Source organism: Raphanus sativus, chromosome 5 (genome assembly GCF_000801105.2).
Source record: "Raphanus sativus cultivar WK10039 chromosome 5, ASM80110v3, whole genome shotgun sequence".
NCBI classification, from domain to species: Eukaryota; Viridiplantae; Streptophyta; class Magnoliopsida; order Brassicales; family Brassicaceae; genus Raphanus; species Raphanus sativus.
The window spans coordinates 21,733,849-21,758,498 of record NC_079515.1 but is presented as its reverse complement, the minus strand read 5'-3'; the positions used below and the strand labels follow the sequence as shown (position 1 = coordinate 21,758,498).

The following is a 24,650-nucleotide window of genomic DNA, read 5'->3' as shown; positions in this document are numbered from 1 at the left end:
TTGGTCCAAAATCTAATTTCTAGGGAATATTATATAAACCAAAATATAAAAAACACGTATTATTTCTTAAACAAAAGCTACGGAGTTACCTAATATGATTAACATATATATGAAAATTAATGATTATAAATAATAAAGATTTGATAACAATATTTGCATCCTTCTCATCCATGTTTAATTTTATATTATTAAAAATTAAAATTTCTTATATGTAATATTTTGAATTTTTAAAACAACTTTAAATTACAAAAATGTTCAAAATCCCTTTGAAAATTTTGTGATCAATGTCTTATTAATTTTTATAACAAGATACAAATAATATGAATTTTTATTTGATAGATTTCATATTAAATATATATATATATAATATATATATATATAATATATATATATAATATATATATATATCTATCTTCAAATTAAAATATATACCATTAAAAATACATAAATATGTTATTTTTGAAATTTGAATTGAAAGAGTATTGAAACTTAATATTTTAATTTTGAACTTTGCATCTAAAAAATACACATCAGAAAAATACCACATCGGAAATTTTGAGATTAATGATTTAAATTGTTTTTTACATCAAATATGCAAATGTTAATAAAATCATATGAGTAAAAAGTATCAATATTAATATTTATATTAAAATATACTATATATTTATGTCAATATCTTTGAAATATAATTATATACCATATAAATTAAATTAAATAATTATTTTGATTTATTTACCATAAATATATTGTAAATAAACTAGAAGTACTATTTTGATTTATGTGATTACTCTATGTAAGTGTCAATTTGACATTTTTCACAGAGATTAAAAAAACGACGAAAATATATGTAAGTTGTTATTAATTACATCTCTTTAACCAATAGGATTTGAGATAAATAAAACTATTTATAAATCAATGCAGTTTGCAAGTAATTTCTAGATGAAATTAAGTATAATTTGTATTGAATTGTAAAGTGACACTTTTTGTATAACAAGTAAAAAAATGTTAGAATAACACTTATTATGAAACAGAGTGAGTATATATTAATAAAGAAACAATATTGTTTGAAAATCTTAGAAAATGGATAAACTAAGATTTATTTAGAAGTTATTGAAATCACTTAACGAGAACATGGATTACACAACAAATTTGATTTCCTAACCCTAACCCCGACCCCTTTTTATTCGTCCCAACACGACAAAAAATATTTGGAAGTGTGAATTGACTATGAAATGATAACTTTTTAAAAAGTTCAGGTCATTGTTTTTTTTAAATGGTATGAAATGATAACTTTTTAAAAAGTTCAGGTCATTGTTTTTTTTAAATGGGCCTAGTACAATTTTTAATGATTAACTAAATGGGTCACGTACATAGTAAAATATGTTTTTGTTTAAAAATTATTGCATACCCAAAATCAATATGAACCATCATAATTTTCGTTTAAAATTTTGTCACAATAAAAATATAGGATTGGATAAAAGATCTGAATTCAAAAAAACCGAACCAAAGCCGATCCAAAGACTAGTAGTGAATTTTAACCAAATTCGTTAGATATTCGAGTGGATTCAAAATTTTATAGAATTGGAACCGAATGCGAACCAAAAACGAAACATTTTGGGTATCCGAATTTATCCGAACCATATTTATATACTTAAATATATTAATTAAATTTACATTTAATACCTAAAATAATATATAAAATATATAAGATGTTTTAAAGCTGTCCAAAATACTTAGAAATATATACAAATACTTATAAGTACATGCTTAAAATAGCTAAATGATACTTAAGATAACTAAAATACTTAAAATTTCTATTGATTTCTTATCCAAATATTTAAGCTAAACAATTTTTTATATTAAGTTTAAGTATTTTGACATACATTATTAAAATTTATAAGTTATATATTATTTTTATTTTTAGATTTTGAAAAATTTAGATAGATTACCCGAAGTCAAACTGAACCAAACTCGCAAAAATCTGAACTGAACCAAACACGCAATGAACCGAATCAAATCAAATGGAACTCTAATGTTCATCTTTAATCAAATATAAAAAAGTTATTGAGAACAAAATGTATATTGTTTATAATATTTAAGTAAAATATATTTTTAAAAAAGTTCACTCTTAAGAAAATCTTGTCTATCATTATCTTCTCTTTCAATTACAAATGGATATATGGCCTTCTCTTTTACCACACGGGCCACAACTTATGGACCCAGTCAAACTTTGGTTGAAAGACATATGACATCTTATTGATTGTTGGTGAAAAAATAAGGACAAAACTTGATTTCACCTTCTATGGTGAACTTTTAAATTCACCACCTCCCTAATAACCAAATAAATTGCCAACTAGATTAATGATTAAAAAATATTATATATTTTTTTTCAAAAACCAAAATAATTATAAAATAAATAGTGTCAATTTTAATAATGCTAATGTCACTATCTAATCTATAAACTCAAACTCTATACCCTAAATTCAAATTCTAAACCCTAAATTCTAAATTATAAATCCAAACTCTATACCCTAAACCCAAATCTTAAACCCTAAACCCAAACCATAAATCATAAACCCAAAAACCTAAACTCTAAACCCAAATATATACCCTAAACCCAAATCATAGACTCTAAACCCAAAACGTAAATACAAAATCCAAACCCTGTACCCTAAATATTTAGATTAATATTAATGTTGTTCTTTTGAAATTTAAGGTTAAGAATTAAAATTTAGATTTAGAGTTCATGGTTTGGGTTACGGTCTAGGGTTTAGGGTTTAGGGTCTACGGTTTGGTTTAGGGTTTATGGTTTGGGTTTAGAGTCTAAGATTTGGGTTTAGGGTCTAGGATTTGAGTTTAGGGTATAGTTTTGGGTTTAGAGTTTAGATTTTTTGGTTTATGATTTATGGTTTGGGTTTAGGATTTAAGATTTGAGTTTAAGGTATAGAGTTTGGATTTATAAGTTAAAATTTAGGGTTTAGAATTTGAATTTAGGGTATAGAGTTTGAGTTTAGGGATTAAATAGTGATATTAGCATTATTAAATTTGATATTATTTATTTTTTAAATTATTTTTATCATTAATCTAGTTGGTAATTTAATTGGTTATTAGGGAGGTGATGAATTTAAAAGTTCACCATAGGGAGTGAACCCAATTCTTGTCTAAAAAAGAAGACCATCTTAGTGATCTAAACGGCCAGTAATATAGTGAGGTACTCTTGGAAAATATCCATTCTAGAGTTATAGAGTTAGTGAAGCCTTTGTTTGTTGTCTTCTGGTAGTTCACAGTCGTCTTTTGGTTTATGGTCCTAACTCTTTAAAAAGTTCTTGGATTTGGTTATAACCCTTGTTCTTAATCCAAGTCTGTAGCTTTTATTCAAGTTCTTATGGTTTTGGCTTTGAAGCTTTAAGTCTGTAAAAAAAAAATCTTGAATGTATGAGCAAAATCAAAACACAATCGAAAACTACAAAGTTAAATGTTTTTGGAATGGAAAATTACGGAAATAAATGAGTTTTCCAAAACATGGATTACAAAATGAGAAAATATCTCATCTACTGGTGCATGTTACATGATGATATGTCGTCATTCCATAGAATAAATCCAAAATGTCATTTTTTCAGATTGCGTGGAGTCGTATAATAATATTCCACTTTCTGAATAGTATCCAAATGTGGAAAGATACCGAAAGGAGAAAGGAGAGCCACAGAAGAAGAGTGGGACCCAAGAAACCTTGCTGTAAGTGTTCCCTTTTGATTCATCAAAATCTCTTATCTTCTGTTTCTTCTTCTTCTTCTTCTCCCCTTTCATTCACCACCACTTGCTTATCGTTTCACATTTCTCCATCTCAAAAACACTTTCTCTTCACCTACATTTCTGCTAAGCTACTCTCAGATACTAGTATTCTTGATTCAAAACCCATAAATCAAGAAGTGTAGTTTAGGAAACGATAAGATGAAGATACAGTGTGATGTGTGTGAGAATGCTCGGGCGACAGTGATATGTTGTGCAGACGAAGCAGCTCTTTGTCCTAAATGCGACGTGGAGATTCACGCAGCTAACAAACTCGCAAGCAAGCACCGACGCCTCCATCTCAACTCTTTCTCCACCAAGTTTCCTCGTTGCGATATCTGCCAAGTAAGTATAGTTATTACACCTCTTCCCTTTGGTCTAGAACTATAGTTCATTGCAAAGTGTAAAGACTTTTAGATCTAACAGCAACTGAAGAAGGTTTGTATATGCTCACTATGTTGTGTGTGACTTGTAGGAGAAGGCAGCTTTCATTTTCTGTGTTGAGGATAGAGCTCTGCTTTGCAAGGACTGTGATGAATCCATTCACGTGGCAAATTCTAGATCCGCAAATCACCAGAGGTTCTTAGCTACTGGGATCAAAGTGGCTCTGAGCTCAAGTAGTTGCACCAAAGAAATGGAGAAGCATCATTCTAAGGAGATTCCAGCTAAAATCCTAAGCCAGCAGCAGCCTTCTTCTGCTACTACTTCTCTTCCGTGGGCTCTTGATGAATCTTTCACTTCTCTGAGCCTGAGTTCACTGATAAGGTAGAGACTGAGATTGATATATATATGTCGATCCTAGTTACTTTGTTTTGTTACTAGTTTTGTATTGACTTTGTTATATATTGAGCAGAAAGGACAGCTTGATCTTGGGGAGTTTGAGTGGTTTTCAGACATGGGTTTTTTCGGTGATCAGACTCTTCCTGCAGCTGAAGTTCCCGAGCTTTCTGTTTCGCATATGGGTCAAGTTCATTCATACAAACCGATGAAGTCACACGTTTCATACAAGAAGCCTAGGTTGGAAATCAGAGAAGATGATGATGATGATGAAGAAGAGCATTTTATTGTCCCTGATCTAGGATAAAAGCTAGATGGAAGCTTATGTTTAGACATTCCTCTATGGAAAAAGCTAGAAACTTATCTGCATAAGGAGGATGTTACGTGGAGTCTAAGTGTCATAATCTATAATAAACTTGAGTAAGCTATGTTGGAGAGCTTATTACACTTTTCGTCTTTTGTCCGTATCTCTGTGAGATGTTTGTGTTTGATTTTTTTGTTCATATACCTCTTGAACATGATACGTATACGATGGTCTTTTGCTATATCTTTAGTACAACAAACATGTATCTAAATCTCTGCCTCTCTCTGTCTCCTACTCATCGTGGATATTTACAAAGATGGGATATTCATGTCTTTTGCTATATCTTTAGTACAACAAACTCGACTCATTTGTCAAATTATTCTCCATGTAAACATCTAGGATCTTGTAATGATGATAGTCGCATACTAAACATACAAAAAACTAAGGAAGAGGAGAAACAAGATAAAAAAAACAGCAGAAGCAGTCTTGTTCTTCACTTGAGCTCTTTGGCAATCTCTCGATCAGACTCAGGCAAAACGGTTTCATCGGTTAAGACGGGATGAGTAGCAGTTATGTTCTGGTTTTGTTTGGGCGATTGTTCCTGGTTCATCATAGTCTCCATGTCATGCATTCTTGTCCGGACAACACTCGCCACCAATACTTCAAACAAACAAATAAATAAAGATTACATGGATACGACACGCATAGACAGATCATCTAGTAGTGATCGATCCATAGATTAGAATGAGAATGAGAGAAGGAGTGTGACAGTACTAGCAGCAGTGCCGATAGTCCAGACCCAGAGGATTTTCAAGCCAGGACTCTTTTCTCTTCCCATTTTCCCTTTTGCACACCACTGCATCACCAAACATCAATTCCAAAACTATTTAGCAATAAGATTTTGGCTAAACACTTGATCAGAACCTAGACCAAACAACAAGTTCTTAAACAGTAACAGGAAAGAAAACAAGACACCAATCTGCAGTAATCTAAACGTGATCCACAGCAAAGCTTAAAAAAAAAACTGTGCAGGGAACAAAGTCCACCAAAGGCTTTATTGCTTATGCGGACACACGGATTTTAGACAAACGGTAAGCTCTATGTTCCAAAACCCTTTGATATATTAAAAAAAAAACTAAAATCTCAATAAAGCGAAACGAGATTAAGAGAATGGAAGTAATCGGCGATTGAAATTCCAAAATTCCAAAACTGTGATTGCTACTTTCGTGAGCTCCAAAACGAGAACTGATTGGGCTTGAGTAAATCGACCCAGTGTAATTAAAGTTGAGACGGAAACAGATGGAGCTAAAGAGTGAGCAAAGGAGAGAGAGAGAAAATGATACCTTTACGGATTCGAAGACACAGAGAGGTTGAAAGCCACGAACTTTCTCAGGAGGAAGAAGCGACGCTGGCACTAGCAAGCAACTATCTGGTGTAATTATCTATAACCGGATGATTAGAAACCGGTTTATAGTTATTACACTAAACCACATTAAACCACATACTATATGATTTTCGGGGATTGTTATGGGCGGACATATATTGGAGATTAACTCTATATACCCCATGCCCTCTCAAAAATATTCACACTATCCATTCCCTATTCATACTAACCCTTTTATCCCTTCATTTTCCTTGCAATTACCTTACTCTCCTTCCTTCCTTTCTACACATCTCGATCATTCCCTCTCCCTTTCATCCTCTTTATTCTCCAATTAAATACCAACCATATTTCAACCACCTACATGGCCCACAAAGAAACTTTAACCAATCAGATTTTTTGTGCCCCACATGTCTCCTTCTCCCCTTCTTCATCGTTTTCTCTTTTTTCTCCATTGACGATTTTTGAAGCTCCAAAACAGATAATTCAGGTTCGTTTTCCATGATTTTTTTTGTGAAATTTACATTTAAATAACGTGTATATGATGGATAACGTTAACACTGTAAGATTTGATGAAAATTTGAGAGTTTTAAAACGATTTTTAAAACTATTTTTATGGATTTCAGGTATATTTTATATCCGTTTTTGATGAAACTTTTGCTGAAATATCAACTGTATATCTTGTCTACTGTAAAAACAAGAAGATCCGATGAAAATTTGTGAGTTTAAAAACGATTTTGAAAACTAGGTCTATAGATTTTGGGTATATTTTATGTCCGTTTTGATGTTTTTTTTGTGTGTAATTTCATTAGGATGAATTACACATTATGGGTAATGTAACATCCTAACAATTTCGTCCTTAAAAGATGATTAGTTAGTTGAAGAATAGATTCTGGGTACTACTAAGATAACTAATTTTACTAAGACAAAATAGTTTTACTGGTATTACTTTGGATTACTATGTTGACAAGTTCGACTAGTATTACTCGTATTACTATTTATAGTACTGAAATGAATTAGTATTAGTAAAATAAGATAATATGGTGTCACAATCAATTTTAAACTTCTTAATAATTATACTTCTATTTTATTTCAGGAAAAATGCAGAATCCGCATTGCACAATTATATGTTTTGATTATGGAGGATATTATATGAAGGATGGGGCTGAAATAAAATGGGTCTCGGGAGATGGTGATGGAGAAGATGAAATTCACACGATTGTGTTGAAGAAATCAGTGGAAGAGGTCACTTACTCTGGTTTGGTTGGTGGTATTTGCAGAAAGATAAAGGTAGATGAATCTAAGATGGAAGTGAAGATTAGTTACTTTCCGATGCTATTGTATTCGTACAAGCCATCATATATCCGGAATGATGAAGACGTTTTTGGTTATCTACTGCAAGTAAATCACGAGATGTGTAGAAATGTTCTACATGTGGAGTTCAGCAATAAAGAAGTGCAACTTTCAGAAGAGGATGATGAAACAGATGATGTCTATGTTGGTCTATCTGATAGAGAGGCTGCTGATAGAGAGACTACTAATTTGAGGCTGGTGATGAAGATGGTACTGAGAATGATGGAACTGGTAACGAAGGTGTTGGTGGTGTGCTCACTTTTGACGAAGACATTGAGATGCATGATGGTGTGTATCAGCCACGGGATGATGGTATGGATTTGGTTTTAGGTCAGGAATTTATAACCAAGGATGCAGCAAAAGTTCTTATTCAGACTGCTTCATATCAGAAATGTTTTGAGTTTGATATAATTAAGTCAGATACAAAAAGATATGTGGTTAAATGCCGAGGAGCCAAAGAAGAAGACTGCAAGTGGTTTGTGCGAATTGCAAAGTTAAAAAATGGTGATCTTTGGACAGTTAGAAGCTTCATCAACCAGCATACATGTTCTGTTGTTACTACTAGAACACTGCCTGATAGAGAAGCCACTGATAGAGAGACTACTGATAGAGAGGCAACTGATATCGAGGCTGGTGATAAAGATCATACTGAGAATGATGCAACTGATAATGAAGGTACTGGTGGTGTGCTAACTCTTCAAGAAGGAATTGAGGTGCATGTTGCTGTGTGTGAGCCACGGGATGATGGTATTGATTTGGAATTAGGTCAAGAATTTAGAACCAAGGAGGAAGCAAAAGTTCATATTCAGACGGCCGCACATCAGAATTGTTTTGAGTTTGATATCATTAAGTCGGATGCTAAGAGATTTGTGATTAAATGCAGAGGAGCCAAAGAAGGATGTAAGTGGTTTGTACGAGTTGCAAATTTGCATAATTCAGATCTTTGGACGGTTAGAAGCTACATCAAGCAGCATACATGTTCTGTTGTTACTACAAGAACACTGCGTAATAGAAGGAAAGGCACAACACATATCTGTGCATCTCTTTTGGCCAAAGATTATCCTGGTACATTTGACACACCAGTTCCCAAAGTTCTTATCGATTTGGTTCATCGCAAGGTTGGTGTGGCAGTATCATACACAACGGCATGGAGAGCAAAAAGAGAAGCTGCTAATGAAGTGAGAGGAAGTCCAGAAGAGAGTTTTACTTTATTGAACTGTTATCTACACATGCTAAAGGAGAAAAATATTGGCACAAGAAGTAGTGTGGTAGTGGATGAGGAAAACAAATTCAAGTACCTGTTTTTTGCCCTTGGAGCTAGCATAGAAGGGTTTCGGGCGATGCGGAAAGTCCTCATTGTGGATGGAACACACCTCAAGAATGTCTATGGTGGAGTTCTCCTTGTCGCGACTGCTCAGGATCCCGATCATCACCACTACCCAATTGCGTTTGGTGTAGCAGACGGCGAGAATGATGAAAGCTGGACATGGTTTATGGAGCAGTTGAAATTAGCGATAACTGATGTCCCCGGATTGGTGTTTCTTTCAGATAGAAACAGAAGCTTGATCAAGGCAGTGCGTCTAGTATTCCCTGAGGCCGAACATGGGTATTGTATATGGCATTTGTCTCAGAATGTTAAAGGCCACGTCCATAACAACAAAGATACTTGTGCGTTCAAGTTTAGAGAATGCGCATACGCTTATACAGTGGCTGAGTTCAAGTATCTTTATGATGCTTTTCGCAGGAAGTATCCAAGCGCAGCGGTCTATCTTGACAAGAGTGTTGAAGAGAAGAAATGGGCTAGATGTTACTTTGAAGGAGATAGGTACAATGTTGACACCACCAATTCAGTAGAATCTTTTAATGGTGTTATTAAGAATGCGAGAATGTACACTTTACTGCCAATGTTTGATTTCATCATTGCAAAAATGGCTGAATGGTTTAACAAGTATAGGAAGAAGGCAGCTGAAGTACCGGTCACAGTGAAGCTTGTGCCTATTGTGGAAGACGTAATGTCTATAAGATGTGTTCAAGCAGGGTTTCTCACGGTTGATGAGTTAAACAGCTTCTTTCTTGAGTACAGTGTGCATGGTGCTGACGGGAAGGTTTATACAGTCGATATGGCTAGGTACACTTGCAGATGTGAGCAATTTGATAAAGACAAATACCCATGTGTGCATGCAGTAGCGGCTGCCACATTCATGACTGGTAAGGCAGGAAAGGAACTCCATCTATCTGAGTATTGCTCTAAGTACTATTTGGTAGAGCAATGGGCTTTGGCTTATCACAGGACAATATATCATGTTCCTCATATGTCTGATTGGGTTGTACCAGAAGAAGTTAGAGCAAAGAAAATACTTCCTCCGGATTTTGAAGTCAAGAAAGGAAAACCACAACAAACAAGGTTTCCATCTGTAGGAGAATCTCGTGGAAGAGGAAAAAGAGGCAGGGGAGGTGGTAGAGGGAGTGGCAGAGGGAGAGCCAGAGGCACGGGTAGAGCCAGAGGAGAAGGTCTTGCAGCGTATTTTGAATGTGGAAGTGGTTCCAGTTCAGGTGTTTGATTATTTTATTATGTGTTATTTGGACTACTAGGATGTACTGGTATTATTATGTATTATTTGAACTACTAGGATTTACTGGTATTATTATGTGTTATTTGAACTACTACGAATTACTGGTATTATTATGCATTATTTGAATTACTAAGATTTACTGGTATTATTATTTGTTATTTAAACCATTATATGTATTATAGTTTATGATGTAAAATTAGACAATTTTGGTGATTATTTTCAATGCGTAAACTATGTATATAATAACTACGTAGATTTAGACTATTTTTATGCTTGTTTTCAATAGTTAAAGAAAAGCTTGTTTTCAGTTTTCCAAAAAACTTCTTTAACTTTCAATGGTAGTGTGTGAATGGTTCAAGTATAGTAAGCAACATGAAACAAAATACGTATTTCTGGTAAACTTTTTATGTAAATGTCTTAGTTTACGATACCTATGGTATAAAAGTAATGGTTTTACTACGAAACATTCTATTTAGTGATTGTTTAACTAGAAAAACGTAAAAATTGCCAAAATATTACTATGTGGATAGCAGTATTACTAACACCTTGAAGATTACCATGTATTACTAAGTGTTAAATATAATACTAAATATTTATATGGCGGCTGCACGTTTAGCATGTGTTTATTTTTTTAAATATTATATATATTTTGGCATTTTACATGTGTTTATTTTTAAAATATTATATATATTTGGCATTTTACATGTGTTTATTTTTTAAATATTATATATATTTTGGTATTTTACATGTATTTTCCATTGTTCTTAGTAAACCCAGTAAATCCAGTTATCCAACTTACTCATTTTTGGGCATAGTAACACCTGTAAATTTAAACATCCAAACCTGTCTTTTACAACAAATCAACAACCAAAAGCATTACAAGTTTTAAACATCCAAAAGCATTACAAGTTTTAAACATACCAACATTCAAAATACTTAAATTAACATCCTAAATACATAAGCCTTCTCTTAAGCCTAAACCTTTGTTTTATGCTTTTTCCCTGCCGTGAAAGGAGTCTGCACCCACTTTGATGGTTCAGTCTTTCTCTTCCCACTTTGATGGTTCAGTCTTTTTCTCTTTTCCATACGCTATTGTCTTCTCCTTGCATCTATGTCTGATCCCAGGCCTCCTAGCTTCCTTATTCCCATCCGTCCTCTCCTCATTGGTACCATCTTCACAGGCATTGCAAGCGACCATGACCCACCTTTGCTTTTCTTCCTCGGTATATTCCTCAATTTCTCGTGTCTGTTCCTCAACTTCTCCTGTCTGTTCCTCAGTCTCTTCTTCCACAACTTTCTCAGCCTCTTCAGTCTCTTCTTCCACAATTTTCTCACTAGTTTTTTCCTCTGCTTCCACAGCTTTTCGGGCTTCCATCACTGCTGCCCAAGTGGTTATTGGAGAATTAACTACTCTCCTTGCAGCCATTGCCTTAGTCCTACCACCAGAAGGTGTTGTTGGAGTTTGATGTGCCTCAACCCGAAGCTCTTTGATCGGAGACTCAAAATGAGGCTGTTTGATCGGAGATCCAAAATGAGGCTCTTTGATCGGAGACTCAACCCGAGCTTCACTGATCTCTGCCGCAACCCGAGGCTCACTGATCTCTGCTGCAACCCGAGCCTCACTGATCTCTGCCGCAACCCGAGGCTCATTGATCTCTGCTGCAACCCGAGCCTCACTGATCTCTGCCGCAACCCGAGGCTCACTGATCTCTGCCTCAACCATAGGCTCTTCTTGACTGTTCTCAATTACTTCCTCACTGGTTTCAACCTCTTCTTGATCCTCCATCACTTTTCCTCCAACCTCTTCTCGATCCTCCATCAAACTCCTCCACAGTTCATCATCCTTCATTCGGTTCAGCACTTGTTCTTGCTCATCACCGTTTTCCTCATCAGCCTCACTGTTTTCCTTGTCTTTATTACCCTCACCCTCGCTTTTTTCAGCTTCTTCTTCACCCTCACCGCTTTTCCCAGCTTCTTCCTTGTCTCCCTTATCCTTCGCTGTTGTGCCATAATCCCCATAATTCCCATGATCCCACTGTCGAAAATCCATGTCTTCACCATGATTCTTCTCTTCACTTAGCTTACTCTCAATAGAAGTTAGCCTTTCTTCCATTTTACTCATCCTCGAGTCAATGGACTCCAGCTTTGCCTCCACCGTAAAGTTAAGACTGGCAAATGCTGTTCCCATGAACTCCACTAGCCTCCCTTCCAGACCTTTCAAGATCGAATCTAAATCGGTTTGAGAGGATGATCCTTCTGCCAACTCCACCTTTGCTTTGTCTTTCTTTTTTGGAAACACTCGTGCAGCTTGATCTAACTCATACAACTCTTCCCACCAAATAGTCTTCTGCTTCACATTTAACCAGTAGTTCCATGTATCACTTTGGCTGCCTTGACGGTCATAGTCTCGCTCCTCATCAATGATACGAGCCAGCATAATTTCCTCACCCAAAATTGGAACCAGCACACTATTAATATCCTGAAAATAAACAATAAATAACAGCAGTTAATTTTTTTTGTTCTACTAGCTTCTACTATAAGTCTATAAATGCATACATGTACCTTTGTTTCTCCAAGCGCATCATATATGTCTTCCAAAGGATAACCCCTCAGACTGGTTTTTATAAACCGGCTCTTGCACATCCTTGGACAGTCTTCACTAGGGTTCTCTGGAGTGATTCTGAACTTTTTCCCAAGAGCAGGAATACACTCGAAAGCAAGAACCTAGTATATCCAATGTCACAGTGTAAGATATTCAATTATATAACAATAAAAAATTCACAAAACTACATGATTTACCTCTAAAGGGATTATGAAACCAGGAAAGCCGCATGTCTCATTCACTTCACCTTTCAGATGGTTCATCACATGCTTAATCTCCTTTATTGCATCCTCAAATGTAAGACGGCCCCATGGAAATGATATGCAAGCGTCCAAATCCTCCACTATCCTTAATATGAAGGAGTCTAAAGGTCTTGTATCGTTTGGCTTCCCTCTGATAACCCGACCAAGGAAATACAAGACTGTCATCTTCAATCTATCTGGACACGGCGCCATAGACAACATCTTCTGCTCCACATCACTGATGGTGATCTTAGTTACGTCATGGAAGTAATAATCCACAAACTTATGACTCCCGAGCTTCTCATAGTTCCTCGGATACTCCCTGCAGTCTAAGCCAGAGATGAGGGCATGCTCCCTCATAGAATAGCGGATGGGTACACCATTAACCGCAAACCATGCAACATCATCTTCTGGAGTACAAATTGTGCGCAGGAGTAGCATCCACATCCCTTGGAGCTTCAGGTTTGGTTCATCTGGCATGTGGAAGAAATGTCGAAATTGAGGATGACTTCTGAACCATTCAGCCTCAGGCTTAAGCTTCTTCTTGATCTTTTCTACTGTCTTGGTCACAAAGCACTTTGTTTGTATCTTGCAAGTCTGAGCGAACTCACTGCTTTTGAAGTAGAACTCAAGGGGTTGCATTGGTTGCATTTCCTGCAATTAAAATACATATATACATGTTAGTACTATTAATTACTAACAATGGCAATGATTACAAAATATATTTACCTCAAACGATGGAGCAGACATGTCTTCACTTTCAGACCCAGATGAAACTGAGAGCGAGTGTATACTCGGTTCTCTCACTGGTGTACTCTTCTTCTTATTTTTCTTCTGCGCTACTCCCTTTTTTGCATTTGAGACCGGAGGTTTTCTGATTCTAAGAGACTGACGACGCCTTTCATTGGAGACTTGCCTTTGATTTCCCTTCATAACTTCCCTGTACAAGACATTACAACAAACAACATCAATTAAGTGGTCTCATCAACAACACAATTCATCTTCGGAAATCAATTTTATCAACAACAATTTGATCAATTCAATCCGCAAAATCAATTTTATTAACTCAATCCGCAAAACAACACAAACCAATCCGCAAAACAACAACACAACTGAACTTCGAAAATCAATTTTATCAACTCAATCCGCAAAACAACAACACAACTCAACACAATAGAACAACAAACTAATGACTTACCACAAGGAACGAAGACTTCTCGAGTTAATTTCGACGAGGAAGGAAGAAGAAACAAAGCGCTTCTCGACTTAGGTTTCAGAGGGTTTTAAATCGCAAAGAGAGAGTTGAGACACGAGAAATGAGAGAGAGAGTTGGACGTTTGATGGATTCTCGGTTTAGATCCAGGAGAACAAGAAACAGATTCAATCGATCATAATCTCCCTTTAGGGTTTCGAGAGAGAGTCGAGAGAGAAGTTAGATCGGAGAAAATGAGAGAAGTTAGAGGAGGAGGAGATTAGAAATTAGCATAACGACATCGTTTAGGTTTAGGGTGGGTCGGGTTTTTGGGTTAGCTTAGGGTGGGTCGGATCTTTAGGTTGGGTTAAGTAAATACCGAAATTAATAGAGGGGTAGTTCGTAATTAGCCACTTTTTTCATTTAAAAAAAATTAATATTAAAATATGGGGAGATTGGAAGATTTTATTGAGGGGTATGGGGCATGTCGAGTTAAAGTCCACATATATTCTCTAACATAGTCAATCCTCTCAACATGGTCAAGTCCATAACCAACTTTTTAATTTTAACATACAGTTTATGGATGGGCTTTCAAATGGAGTCGTACAGAGAAATAAATATACGTTTTACTAATAATTTATTTCAGATGCATTTATATTTTTTTTTTGAGCAACACAGATGCATTTATATAGCATCCATATTTTACCACCTTGTATAAATTAATTTACGAGAACTATTTTTCATATCATCAAATTTTTAAAAAAGAAAAACAAACCACTTAGTTTTCTTATATATCGTACAACCAAACTGCGAAAGCATCAAACCAGAATCTATTCGATGCAAGAATCTACTTCTAAACGACAGCAAAACAAATTTAATTTCCCACCTCTTTTGTAACATTTAGTTTTCCACCTACGTAAAATTACTGTACTCAAAAATGAAAAAAAAACGAAAGTTACATATTGAATTCAAAAGAAACTCAATCATAAATATTCTACTAATGGTATGAAAATGAAAAGTACATAATCCAAACTGAAATGCAATATAAAATAATCCAGCAAATAATCACATTTAGAACTAAAATTAAATGACTCAAATAAAGTAAACAAATTAAAATTCTACATAGCCAAAAGAATTTAAAAGACCGAGGAATGCAAGGGGACACTATTTGTGACAGATGTGGGAGTACAGAGGAATCTTTGAATCATGTATTTTTTGAATGTCCTCCAGCACGGCAAATATGGGCATTATCAACTATACCAACACATCCACATGTTTTCCCCTCGGAATCATTGTATAATAACATGGATCATTTATTCTGGAGAGTTTTACCCAAGATGACTGATCATCAATTTGCATGGATCCTATGGTATATTTGGAAAGCAAGGAACAGTAAGGTCTTTAATAATCTGGATGTTGATGCCATGGATACACTAAAGCTGGCTGAAACGGAGGCTACTATGTGGGCTGCGACCCAAGAGTTGACTATCCGACACACTATACCACCGCAAGCATATCAGCCTCCTTCAATTTCAGGGAGATGGTGCTTCACAGATGGTTCGTGGAAGGATAAAGACTTTTTCTCGGGACAAGGATGGTACAGTATTCTGGAAGGATATGAGGGATTAATGGGGGCACGAAATGTTCGGGCAAGTATATCTCCCCTTCACTCGGAGGTGGAAGCATTGATTTGGGCAATGGAATGTATGAAGAATTTACGTCAGTTTCAGGTTACATTTGCAACGGATTGTTCTCAGTTGGTGAAGATGGTTTCGGAACCAGAAGAGTGGCCGGCGTTCGCAAGTTATCTGGAGGATATCAGAAGCTTACAAAGTAGTTTTCATAGCTCACAGCTCATCTATGTACCAAGGACGGCAAATTCAAGGGCGGATCGTTTAGCACGCAGTGCCAGACAACAATCGTCTTTTGTCATTCACATAGATACCGAGCTACCAGTTTGGTGTACAGAGTCAATATGAGTCTGTATGTTTGATGACAAAAAAAAAAACATAGCCAAAACAAAAAACAAAAACAAACCCTTATTCAAATATCACAACTATGATATTAGAAAATTTAGTCAACTGCAACTAGACTTATACTAAAATTCATAACAACAAACAATTTTAACGAAAAATACAGATATGTTAAGGATAAGACTTATCCTTTAATTTGATGATTATCTATCAAGACCAAGGCACGTGGCTTGTTGCCACACCATCACGTAGCTTGGTGATGAATCCACCACCGACTTATCTTATTATTATTGTATGTGTTTCTTCTTGCTATAAATAGCCCCCTAACCTCATTTGTAAGGTACATACGAAAGTGATCAGAATAAAAAGGTTAATTCTCTATCTCTCTATCGATCAACTTATACATATAAATAAGAAGAACAAAATCAGTATCTCGCTTTATTCACAACACGTTATCAGCACGACGAGCTCTCTTATACCGACCGTTCTTAGACCAAACAAGCGAGGTGATGTTTAAATTTATGTCTTTAAATATATTTAATTTATTTAAATTTTTATTTATTCCGGAGTGAGAGGCTAGGCCTTCTCCGTTTATTTTCCGGGATGATAGGCGTTGCCTTCCCCGGCTGATCGTTAAGATAGGCTAGGCCTTCACGATCAGAGAAACACGTGGTAGGTTTTACCTCCGTGAATAAAAGGTCAAAAATGGAAGGCTAAGCCTCCTCGAACCTTGATTAAAAGAAAAGGTTAATATGGCCAACTATGTCGCCTCGAACCTTTCAAAATGATCAAATATGGAAGTCTAAGACTCCTGGATCATATGGTGGGCTGGACCCCCAATTTTATTTATGCTATTTAAATTTCTGTAATTTAAGTTTACGCAATTTATTTTTTTGCTTTTACTTTATGCTTTTAATTTCTGCATTTAAATTATGCATTTATTCTCGTCTATATTATATTATTATTCTATGATACAGTAAATCATGTCGAATTTGACAAAGCTCGAAATTAATGCCCTGGATATTACGGGAAATAATTATATGACCTGGGCAGTAGGTGCAAGAATGCACCTAAGAGGTAGCGGGCTTTTGGAAATCATCGATAATACTAAAACGGTGTCGGATGAGAAAAAGGCTAAAGCCATGATATTTTTACGACACCACATACATGATGGTTTAAAAGATGAATATATTACGAAAGAGGATCCTGGAGACCTCTGGCAATCTCTTAAAGAGAGGTTTGATCACCAGAAGTATGTGATCTTACCAAAAGCCAAACACGAGTGGATCCATCTCCGGTTCCAGGACTACAAAAGTGTAAGTGAGTTTAATTCCGCTATGTTCGGAATTACTTCAAGGATGATGTTATGTGGAGAGAAAATAAGTGATTATGATATGATCGAGAAAAATAAAGAAGTGGACATCGAATATGTACGGTCATGCGACAATCCGGCCGACTTGTTCACCAAAGCTCTTCCGACTACAACATTCCGAAAGCACGTTAATGGTATCGGGATGCGGCGTTTGCGTGACCTATGAGGAAAGAGCTATGTCCATTATTTTCAGGGGAGATTACGTCAGTGTACTCTTTTTCCCTTCTCATGGTTTTTATCCCATTGGGTTTTTCCATGACTAGGTTTTTAACGAGACACTACGTAATACAAGATAGATAATCAAGGGGGAGTGTTAAGGATAAGACTTATCCTTTAATTTGATGATTATCTATCAAGACCAAGGCACGTGGCTTGTTGCCACACCATCACGTAGCTTGGTGATGAATCCACCACCGACTTATCTTATTATTATTGTATGTGTTTCTTCTTGCTATAAATAGCCCCCTAACCTCATTTGTAAGGTACATACGAAAGTGATCAGAATAAAAAGGTTAATTCTCTATCTCTCTATCGATCAACTTATACATATAAATAAGAAGAACAAAATCAGTATCTCGCTTTATTCACAACAAGATAAAATAAAGAACAACCAGATAAGTAACAATTCACACATCATTTAAAATCAAACTGTACAATACTAAAAAGTAAATGTTTTAACGCAAAACTTGAATAATACAAAAAAATGTGCGAATTGGATACTAGTCACCAGTAACAAAATTTAAAATGAAGATAAAAGATGATGACAAAAAAAAAATTGAAGATAAAAGATCTATTTTTTTTTGATCAAAAAAATTTCTAAATATTAGTTGGTTTCTCTTAAAAGCAAAAAACATATTAATAAAATATTGTGTGGTAGAAATACCAACTCGTGTTCTTGCACAGTGTAGTTGGTCTAACGAGTGGTTGAGGTGTTATATAACAAAAATTATTTCGTTGTATATAATAGAGATCCATTTGTCCATCTTCGTTATACAATTTACAAACTACAAAAAGATAAAAGTGATAATAAAAACAATAAAAAGAATGAAGAAGCCACACGTTCTCGTGGTACCGTTTCCACAGTCCGGTCACATGCTTCCACATCTCGACCTTACTCATCAGCTTCTCCTCCGTGGAGCCACAGTCACCGTCCTCGTCACACCTAAAAGCTCTCCTTATCTCGAGCCCCTCCGTTCTCTTCACTCGCCGGAACATTTCAAAACACTAATCCTTCCTTTTCCTTCTCACCCTTCTATTCCTCCAGGCGTCGAGACACTCCAGCAACTTCCTCTACAAGCTTTACCTCACATGCTCGAAGCTCTCTTTGGTCTCCACGACCCTCTCGTTGACTTCCTGAACCGTCAGCCACCGTCGGATCTTCCCGACGTTATCCTCGGAGGCGCTTTTCTCAGCCCTTGGATTAACAAAGTAGCTGACGCTTTCTCTTTAAAGGCTATTTATTTCTTACCCATCAATGCTCATACGATCTCCCTCCTATGGAGTGAGGAAGATAGAGGCTTCTTCGACGAGCTCGAGACTGCCACGACGGCAAGCTACGGTCTCGTCGTCAACACTTTCTACGAACTCGAGCCTGAGTTCGTAGAGTGTGTTAAAACCAAACACCTGACTCACCACCGCATTTGGACCGTCGGACCGTTACTCGCCGTTAAAGCCGGCGCTGACCGCGGCGGACAGAGCTCCCTCCCGCCGGAGAAAGTCTTGGCTTGGTTGGAAACGTGCAGCGAGGATAACTCAGTTGTTTACATCGCTTTCGGTAGCCAGATCCGACTGACGGTGGAGCAAACGGCGGCTCTTGCGGCGGCCTTGGAGACGAGCGGTGTGCGTTTCATATGGGCCGTGAGGGACGCAGCTAAGAAAGTAAACTCTGGAGATAACTCCGGTGATGATGTTGATGTGATTCCGGAAGGGTTTGAGGAGAGAGTTAAGGACAAAGGTTTGGTAATAAGAGGATGGGCCCCACAAACGATGATTCTTGAGCATAGAGCCGTTGGATCGTATCTGACCCATTTGGGTTGGGGTTCGGCTCTAGAAGGAATGGTCGGAGGAGTTGTTATGCTTGCATGGCCGATGCAAGCAGACCATTTCAAAAATGCGAAGCTGCTCGTTGATGACCTAGGAGTTGCGGTGCGAGTTGGAGAGAACAAAGATTCGGTTCCGGACTCGGGAAAACTCGCTGGGGTTTTAGCAGATTCAGTGAAAGATGATTTTCCGGAGAGGGTTAGGTTGATGAAGCTCAGGGAGAAAGGTATGGAGGCCATTAAAGAAGGTGGAAGCTCGTACAACTGCTTGGACGATCTTGTTGCAGAGATGTGTGTGTGATATTCTGTTACTTTTTTAAAAAAATTACGGACAAATAAGCTAGTGTAATAAAACTGTTGTTTTTTTCCAGTTATTTATTTTAAGAAGTGTTTCTCTTAACAGAAGAGTAAACATATGGGGTAAGAAATATGTTCTTGTATTTTCCAATTAATTATTTAATTTTTTTTCTGTTGACGATTAATGTGCGTTTTGTTGGTTTGTGCATTCGATATAAATATATAATATCTACGGTTTGGTAATCACGGTTCAATAGTTGCCGACGGGGTTAGGTTGACAATCTCATTGCGAGAAAAGTCTCCATGCCAACAGCAAAAGATATTGTAAAGTCGTCGGAGCTCATGTTCGTAGATAAATTTCCGACGACCAATAATTTTTTTTCAGTCAACCAAAAAAAAAACAACAACCAATAATGAGAAATTATTGGGTTCACTCCTATTCAATATATTTTAAAAAATAAATAAAATATTGTCAAATTATATTATATTTTTAAACTAAAAAATAAAAATTATCAAAAATATAATATTAATTGCAAACAAAAACACGTTTAAAAAATATATTTTAAATACCGTCAGCCAAACACTAAACCCAAAATCCTAAATCTTAAATCCTTTGATAAACTCTAAACCCTTTGATAAACCTTAAACTCTTGGTAAATCCAAAACACTTGGATAAATTCTAAATCTTAGGATTTATGATTTATCCAAGGGTTTAGGGTTTAGTATTTAGGGTTTAGTATTTTGCGAACTGTTTTAAAAATATTTTTTAAAAATGCAAAGATTTAGAATTTATCCAATGATTTACCATGAATTTAGGGTTTATTATTTAGGGTTTAGTGTTTTATTGACGGTATTTTAAATATAAAATCTTTTTTTGTGACTACTATTATTTTTTATTTATTTTTCATTTTAAAAAACATAATAAAACTTGAAAATATTTTGTTTCCTTTTTTAAAAGATACAGAATATGAAATAACGAAATTCTATTGGTTGGGTGTATTTTTTTAAAAATACATAATAAAACTTGACAATAATTGATTGGTGCATCGTAAATTGGGTAGGAAAAAAAGCATTTTCGACCAAAGGCGGATCTAGAAACAAATATAATTGGGGACACAAAAAAATTTCTTGGCTACATTTTAGTTTTGGGTTGAAAGCACTTCTATAGACCCTAGAACATGGCCAAAGATTGAGGCCTAGATAGAATTTTAAACCGTTGGTGGAGAAAATCCGTTGCATAATGAATACTTGGACAAGCAGGTTTTTATCATATGCAGGTAGATTGCAACTGATAAAAGCAGTGATTATGAGCATAGTCAACTTCTGGTCTGCAGCTTTTCGTTTGCCAAGTAAATGTATGAAGGAAGTGGAACAGTTATGTGCAGCTTTTCTTTGGACTGGTCCGGTTCTCAGACCAACTGGTGCGAAAGTTGCATGGAGTGAAGTATGCAAACAGAAAGAAGAAGGGGGCTTGGGAATTCGAGCTCTTAAAGAAGTTAACTTGGTCTGTGGGCTGAAGTTGGTATGGAGATTACTAATGGGGAAGTCTTTATGGAGTAAATGGATGAAGTCTAATCTGATGAAGAAGAAAAGCTTCTGGGAAGTTAATGTGAAGACTCAAACTGGTTCCTGGATGTGGAGAAAGATGCTCAAACTTAGGGAGATAGCAAAAAGGTTTTACCGGAAAAGATATAGGTAATGGGAAGCACACTTCCTTCTGGTTTGATAGTTGGTGTGATGATGGAGTCTTATTTGATCTGCTGGGTGCTAGAGGGTTCATAGATTTGGGTATACGAAAAGAAGCTACGGTAGAAGAAGCAGTATTCAAACCTCGTAGACGAAGATGGCATCGAATTGAGATTTTGAATGGTATTGAAGAGAAGCTGTGTTATATGAAAGAGAACTTGAATGTAGAAATGGAAGATGAGAGTTTGTGGAGAAGAGAATCGGGTATAAAAACTCTTTCTCGACTGAAGAAACTTGGAAGCTTACTCGGGGAGAAAAGGAAAGGTGTGTGTGGGCTAAAGGAGTTTGGTTCCCACAGGCTACTCCTAAGTTTGCGTTTATGGTGTGGCTGGCAAATCTAAACAGGTTATCTACAATGGATAGAATTGTTGTTTGGAATCCAGGAATTGATGAAGGTTGTGTGCTTTGTAAGAATGCGAGAGAAAACAGAAATCATCTGTTCTTCGAGTGTTCTTACTCTGCTCAAATTTGGAGAAGTCTTGCAATGGGGATTATGGGAAGTTCTTTTACGAGTTCATGGTCTGATCTTATGCAGTTGATAGCGGAAGGTAGACGTATGGATCGTAAGAGGCTATTTTGTCTTCGCTATGCTTTTCAAGCAGTGATGTATGGAGTTTGACGAGAACGCAATAGAGTTAAACATGGGGAAAAGTTGTTGCCAGTGGAGGTGATAAAGAAGATAACAGATAAGGGAGTAAGAAATAAACTGAGTTTGTTGATATCCAAGAGAGTGAAAGGGATGGAAGATGTTTTGCAACTTTGGTTTGCAACTAGAGTTTGATTAGCTTTCTTATCTTTTTTCAGTTGGTGTAGTTTTCATGTTTAATCATGGGTAGCAAAAATATTTTGTACAAAGGCTTTGTTTGAGGAACACAATTTAACATTCTTTCAAAAAAAAAAGAATTTTAAACCAATATATAAACCAACTAAGAAAAATAAAAATTAGATAGAAATATAAAAAAGGTGTTAGGAGTTATGTGCATACATTCTTTTTAAGAACCGATTTCAAACTCTCTTTGATATCTAATGACATATTACTGGTCTTATTTTCCAACAATTATTAAAATTTTATTATAGTCAAAATATATTTAAATTATAATTATTTTTACATTTAGTCATGTATTTTGAAGTTTCTCAGATGGAAATGTTCGTGATTAACCCCGATCTCTTAAATGTGGTTCTTAACTTTGGCTAAAAGACGTTCTTAGTTTTTCATAGATTTTAACTAAGAAAAGATAAGAACCATCTCTTAAATAAGAGATATAAGAACCATTTTTAGCTGAAAAATGTAAAAAAAATATCAAATTATGAGTTAAAAAACTTGGATAAAAGACCGGAATTAATCATTCTCTATATATCTGTTAAAAAATTAGAAATTAGACAGGACACATGACCGTACATTACTCTTCCGCAAATTTTGCTATTGTTTCCGACGACTTTATCGACAAACAGTATTCCGACGACTTTATAGACAAACAATATTGTTAAAAGTGTTGATATTGATCTCTGAAAAGTGGAAATATTTGGGTGTGATTGGTAAAATTTTAGAGTAACAAGTGTAGAAGTATTCAGAGTAAATTAGACGTAAGACAAATAAAAAAAAATAGACAAATTGAGAGTAAAATAAAAGATTAAATTAAATATAACTAGAGTTTTTTTTGTTACTACGTTCTTCCAGTAAAAGAAAGAGGGAAAAGAATACCACAAACTAAAAAAAAAAGACAAAATATCAATTATTATTTTCTAACGAGACTGCGAGTAAATATTATTTTTTCATTTAGGGTCTGATTGAATAGTCTTTCTGGCGATAATATTTTAGCGAGAACATTTCTCTCTCCCATTTCAACTTAAATTTTGCCAATCAGGTGGAATGTCATTTCCACCAATTTACTCTACTTACTATTCTAAAAGGCAAAAGTACACACACATTTTTACTCTGATCTTTGCTAGAGTAAAATATTTTATTCCACTTTCTTTATCTCTCTCTTCTTTTCTTTCATTTTATTTTCATCCCTTTTCCACTTCTTTTTTTACTCCATGTTACTCTTGAGACTACCAATCACACTCTTAGAGTAATTACACTTTTTTATCCCACACTTTTACTCTATAAATGCTTTCAATCATACCCTTTGTATTTCCTTGAATTGTGTTGAGAAAATTACAGAGTACAAATACAGAGGGTGTGATTGGTTGCTTGATGAGTAAAAAGGTGGAAAAGAAAAAGTGAAACTGAGTTGAAGAGAAGATAATATCGTTGGCCCAAACATTTTCCATTTCGTTTGAGTTGAATAAAACTTTACTCTACACTATGACTGTATGGTATTAATAGAGTAAATATTTACTCTAAAATTAAATTTACTCCAGATTCAGCCAAATGTTACCAATCAGGTAGAATAAAGTGTTTCACCTTTTCAATCATTTACTGTACAAATAAAGAAAAAAGCTCTCTAATTTTTACTCTAGCATTGACTAGAGAAACTCGTTTACTCCAATTTTCTCTCTCCTCTTACCATGCATCTTTTTTTTTCCGTCTGATAAAATTTATTCAAAGGAAGAAACCAAGGTTTGATACATCAGCTGAAACTACAGCAATAAGAGCCCACGAACAGGCAACTTCAACCCACGCAGGGGCTTCTTACAAGACCAAATAGAACTCCACAACTAACTTAAGAAAATTAAATGGAACTCACAGTGATACTAGAACACCAAACTTGCAACAATACAATAACTCCAAGCGCTTGTGAACGAGATTTATCGTTGTCGCCCACGGCCCACCGAACGATAACCTCAACCTCTAACGACACACCGAGAGCACCTCTCGAACCCAACCAACCCAGACTTTATACCCCGGCAAGATCCACTCTAGGGTCACACCCTCTTCCGGATACGGCAGCGACGTACTTCATGCGACCAAACTAGCCTCGATAAAAGCCTGCACACTCCAACCTCAAAAGGACTGGAAAACGAGGTCTAACCCACCAAACTCACCGGCAACTGAAAGAGACCGGTA

General features: G+C 35.7%; 5 protein-coding genes and 1 pseudogene across 5 annotated transcripts; 4 read left to right on the top strand and 2 right to left on the bottom strand.

Annotated features, from left to right (window-relative positions):
• The first annotated feature begins 3,721 nt into the window (after window positions 1-3,721).
• On the top strand, window positions 3,722-5,111 carry LOC108856945 (B-box zinc finger protein 24-like; annotated as a pseudogene).
• A 78-nt stretch (window positions 5,112-5,189) lies between these two features.
• Window positions 5,190-6,368, bottom strand: LOC108856947 (uncharacterized). The gene is made up of 3 exons (XM_018630853.2): window positions 6,214-6,368; window positions 5,645-5,726; window positions 5,190-5,530 (listed from the first exon to the last, which is right to left on the bottom strand). Exons 2-3 carry the CDS (start codon window positions 5,706-5,708, stop codon window positions 5,364-5,366), a joined length of 231 nt encoding a protein of 76 aa, XP_018486355.1. The 5' UTR covers window positions 5,709-5,726; window positions 6,214-6,368; the 3' UTR covers window positions 5,190-5,363.
• A 4,845-nt stretch (window positions 6,369-11,213) lies between these two features.
• LOC108839050 (uncharacterized protein At3g43530-like) lies at window positions 11,214-13,550 on the bottom strand. The gene is made up of 3 exons (XM_056985787.1): window positions 12,977-13,550; window positions 12,740-12,901; window positions 11,214-12,656 (listed from the first exon to the last, which is right to left on the bottom strand). Exons 1-3 carry the CDS (start codon window positions 13,499-13,501, stop codon window positions 11,214-11,216), a joined length of 2,130 nt encoding a protein of 709 aa, XP_056841767.1. The 5' UTR covers window positions 13,502-13,550.
• Window positions 13,551-16,365: 2,815 nt separating this feature from the next.
• Window positions 16,366-20,079, top strand: LOC108863247 (flavonol 7-O-rhamnosyltransferase-like). The gene is made up of 2 exons (XM_056986204.1): window positions 16,366-16,692; window positions 17,164-20,079. The coding sequence occupies exon 2, from the start codon at window positions 18,603-18,605 to the stop codon at window positions 19,896-19,898; it is 1,296 nt and encodes a 431-aa protein (XP_056842184.1). The 5' UTR covers window positions 16,366-16,692; window positions 17,164-18,602; the 3' UTR covers window positions 19,899-20,079.
• Window positions 17,170-17,724, top strand: LOC130494937 (uncharacterized). Its single transcript, XM_056985786.1, has one exon. The coding sequence runs from the start codon at window positions 17,170-17,172 to the stop codon at window positions 17,722-17,724; it is 555 nt and encodes a 184-aa protein (XP_056841766.1).
• Window positions 20,080-21,200: 1,121 nt separating the features above from the next.
• LOC108858519 (uncharacterized) lies at window positions 21,201-22,259 on the top strand. Its single transcript, XM_056985785.1, has 3 exons — window positions 21,201-21,568; window positions 21,666-21,904; window positions 22,024-22,259. The coding sequence occupies exons 1-3, from the start codon at window positions 21,201-21,203 to the stop codon at window positions 22,257-22,259; spliced, it is 843 nt and encodes a 280-aa protein (XP_056841765.1).
• Window positions 22,260-24,650: the final 2,391 nt, after the last annotated feature.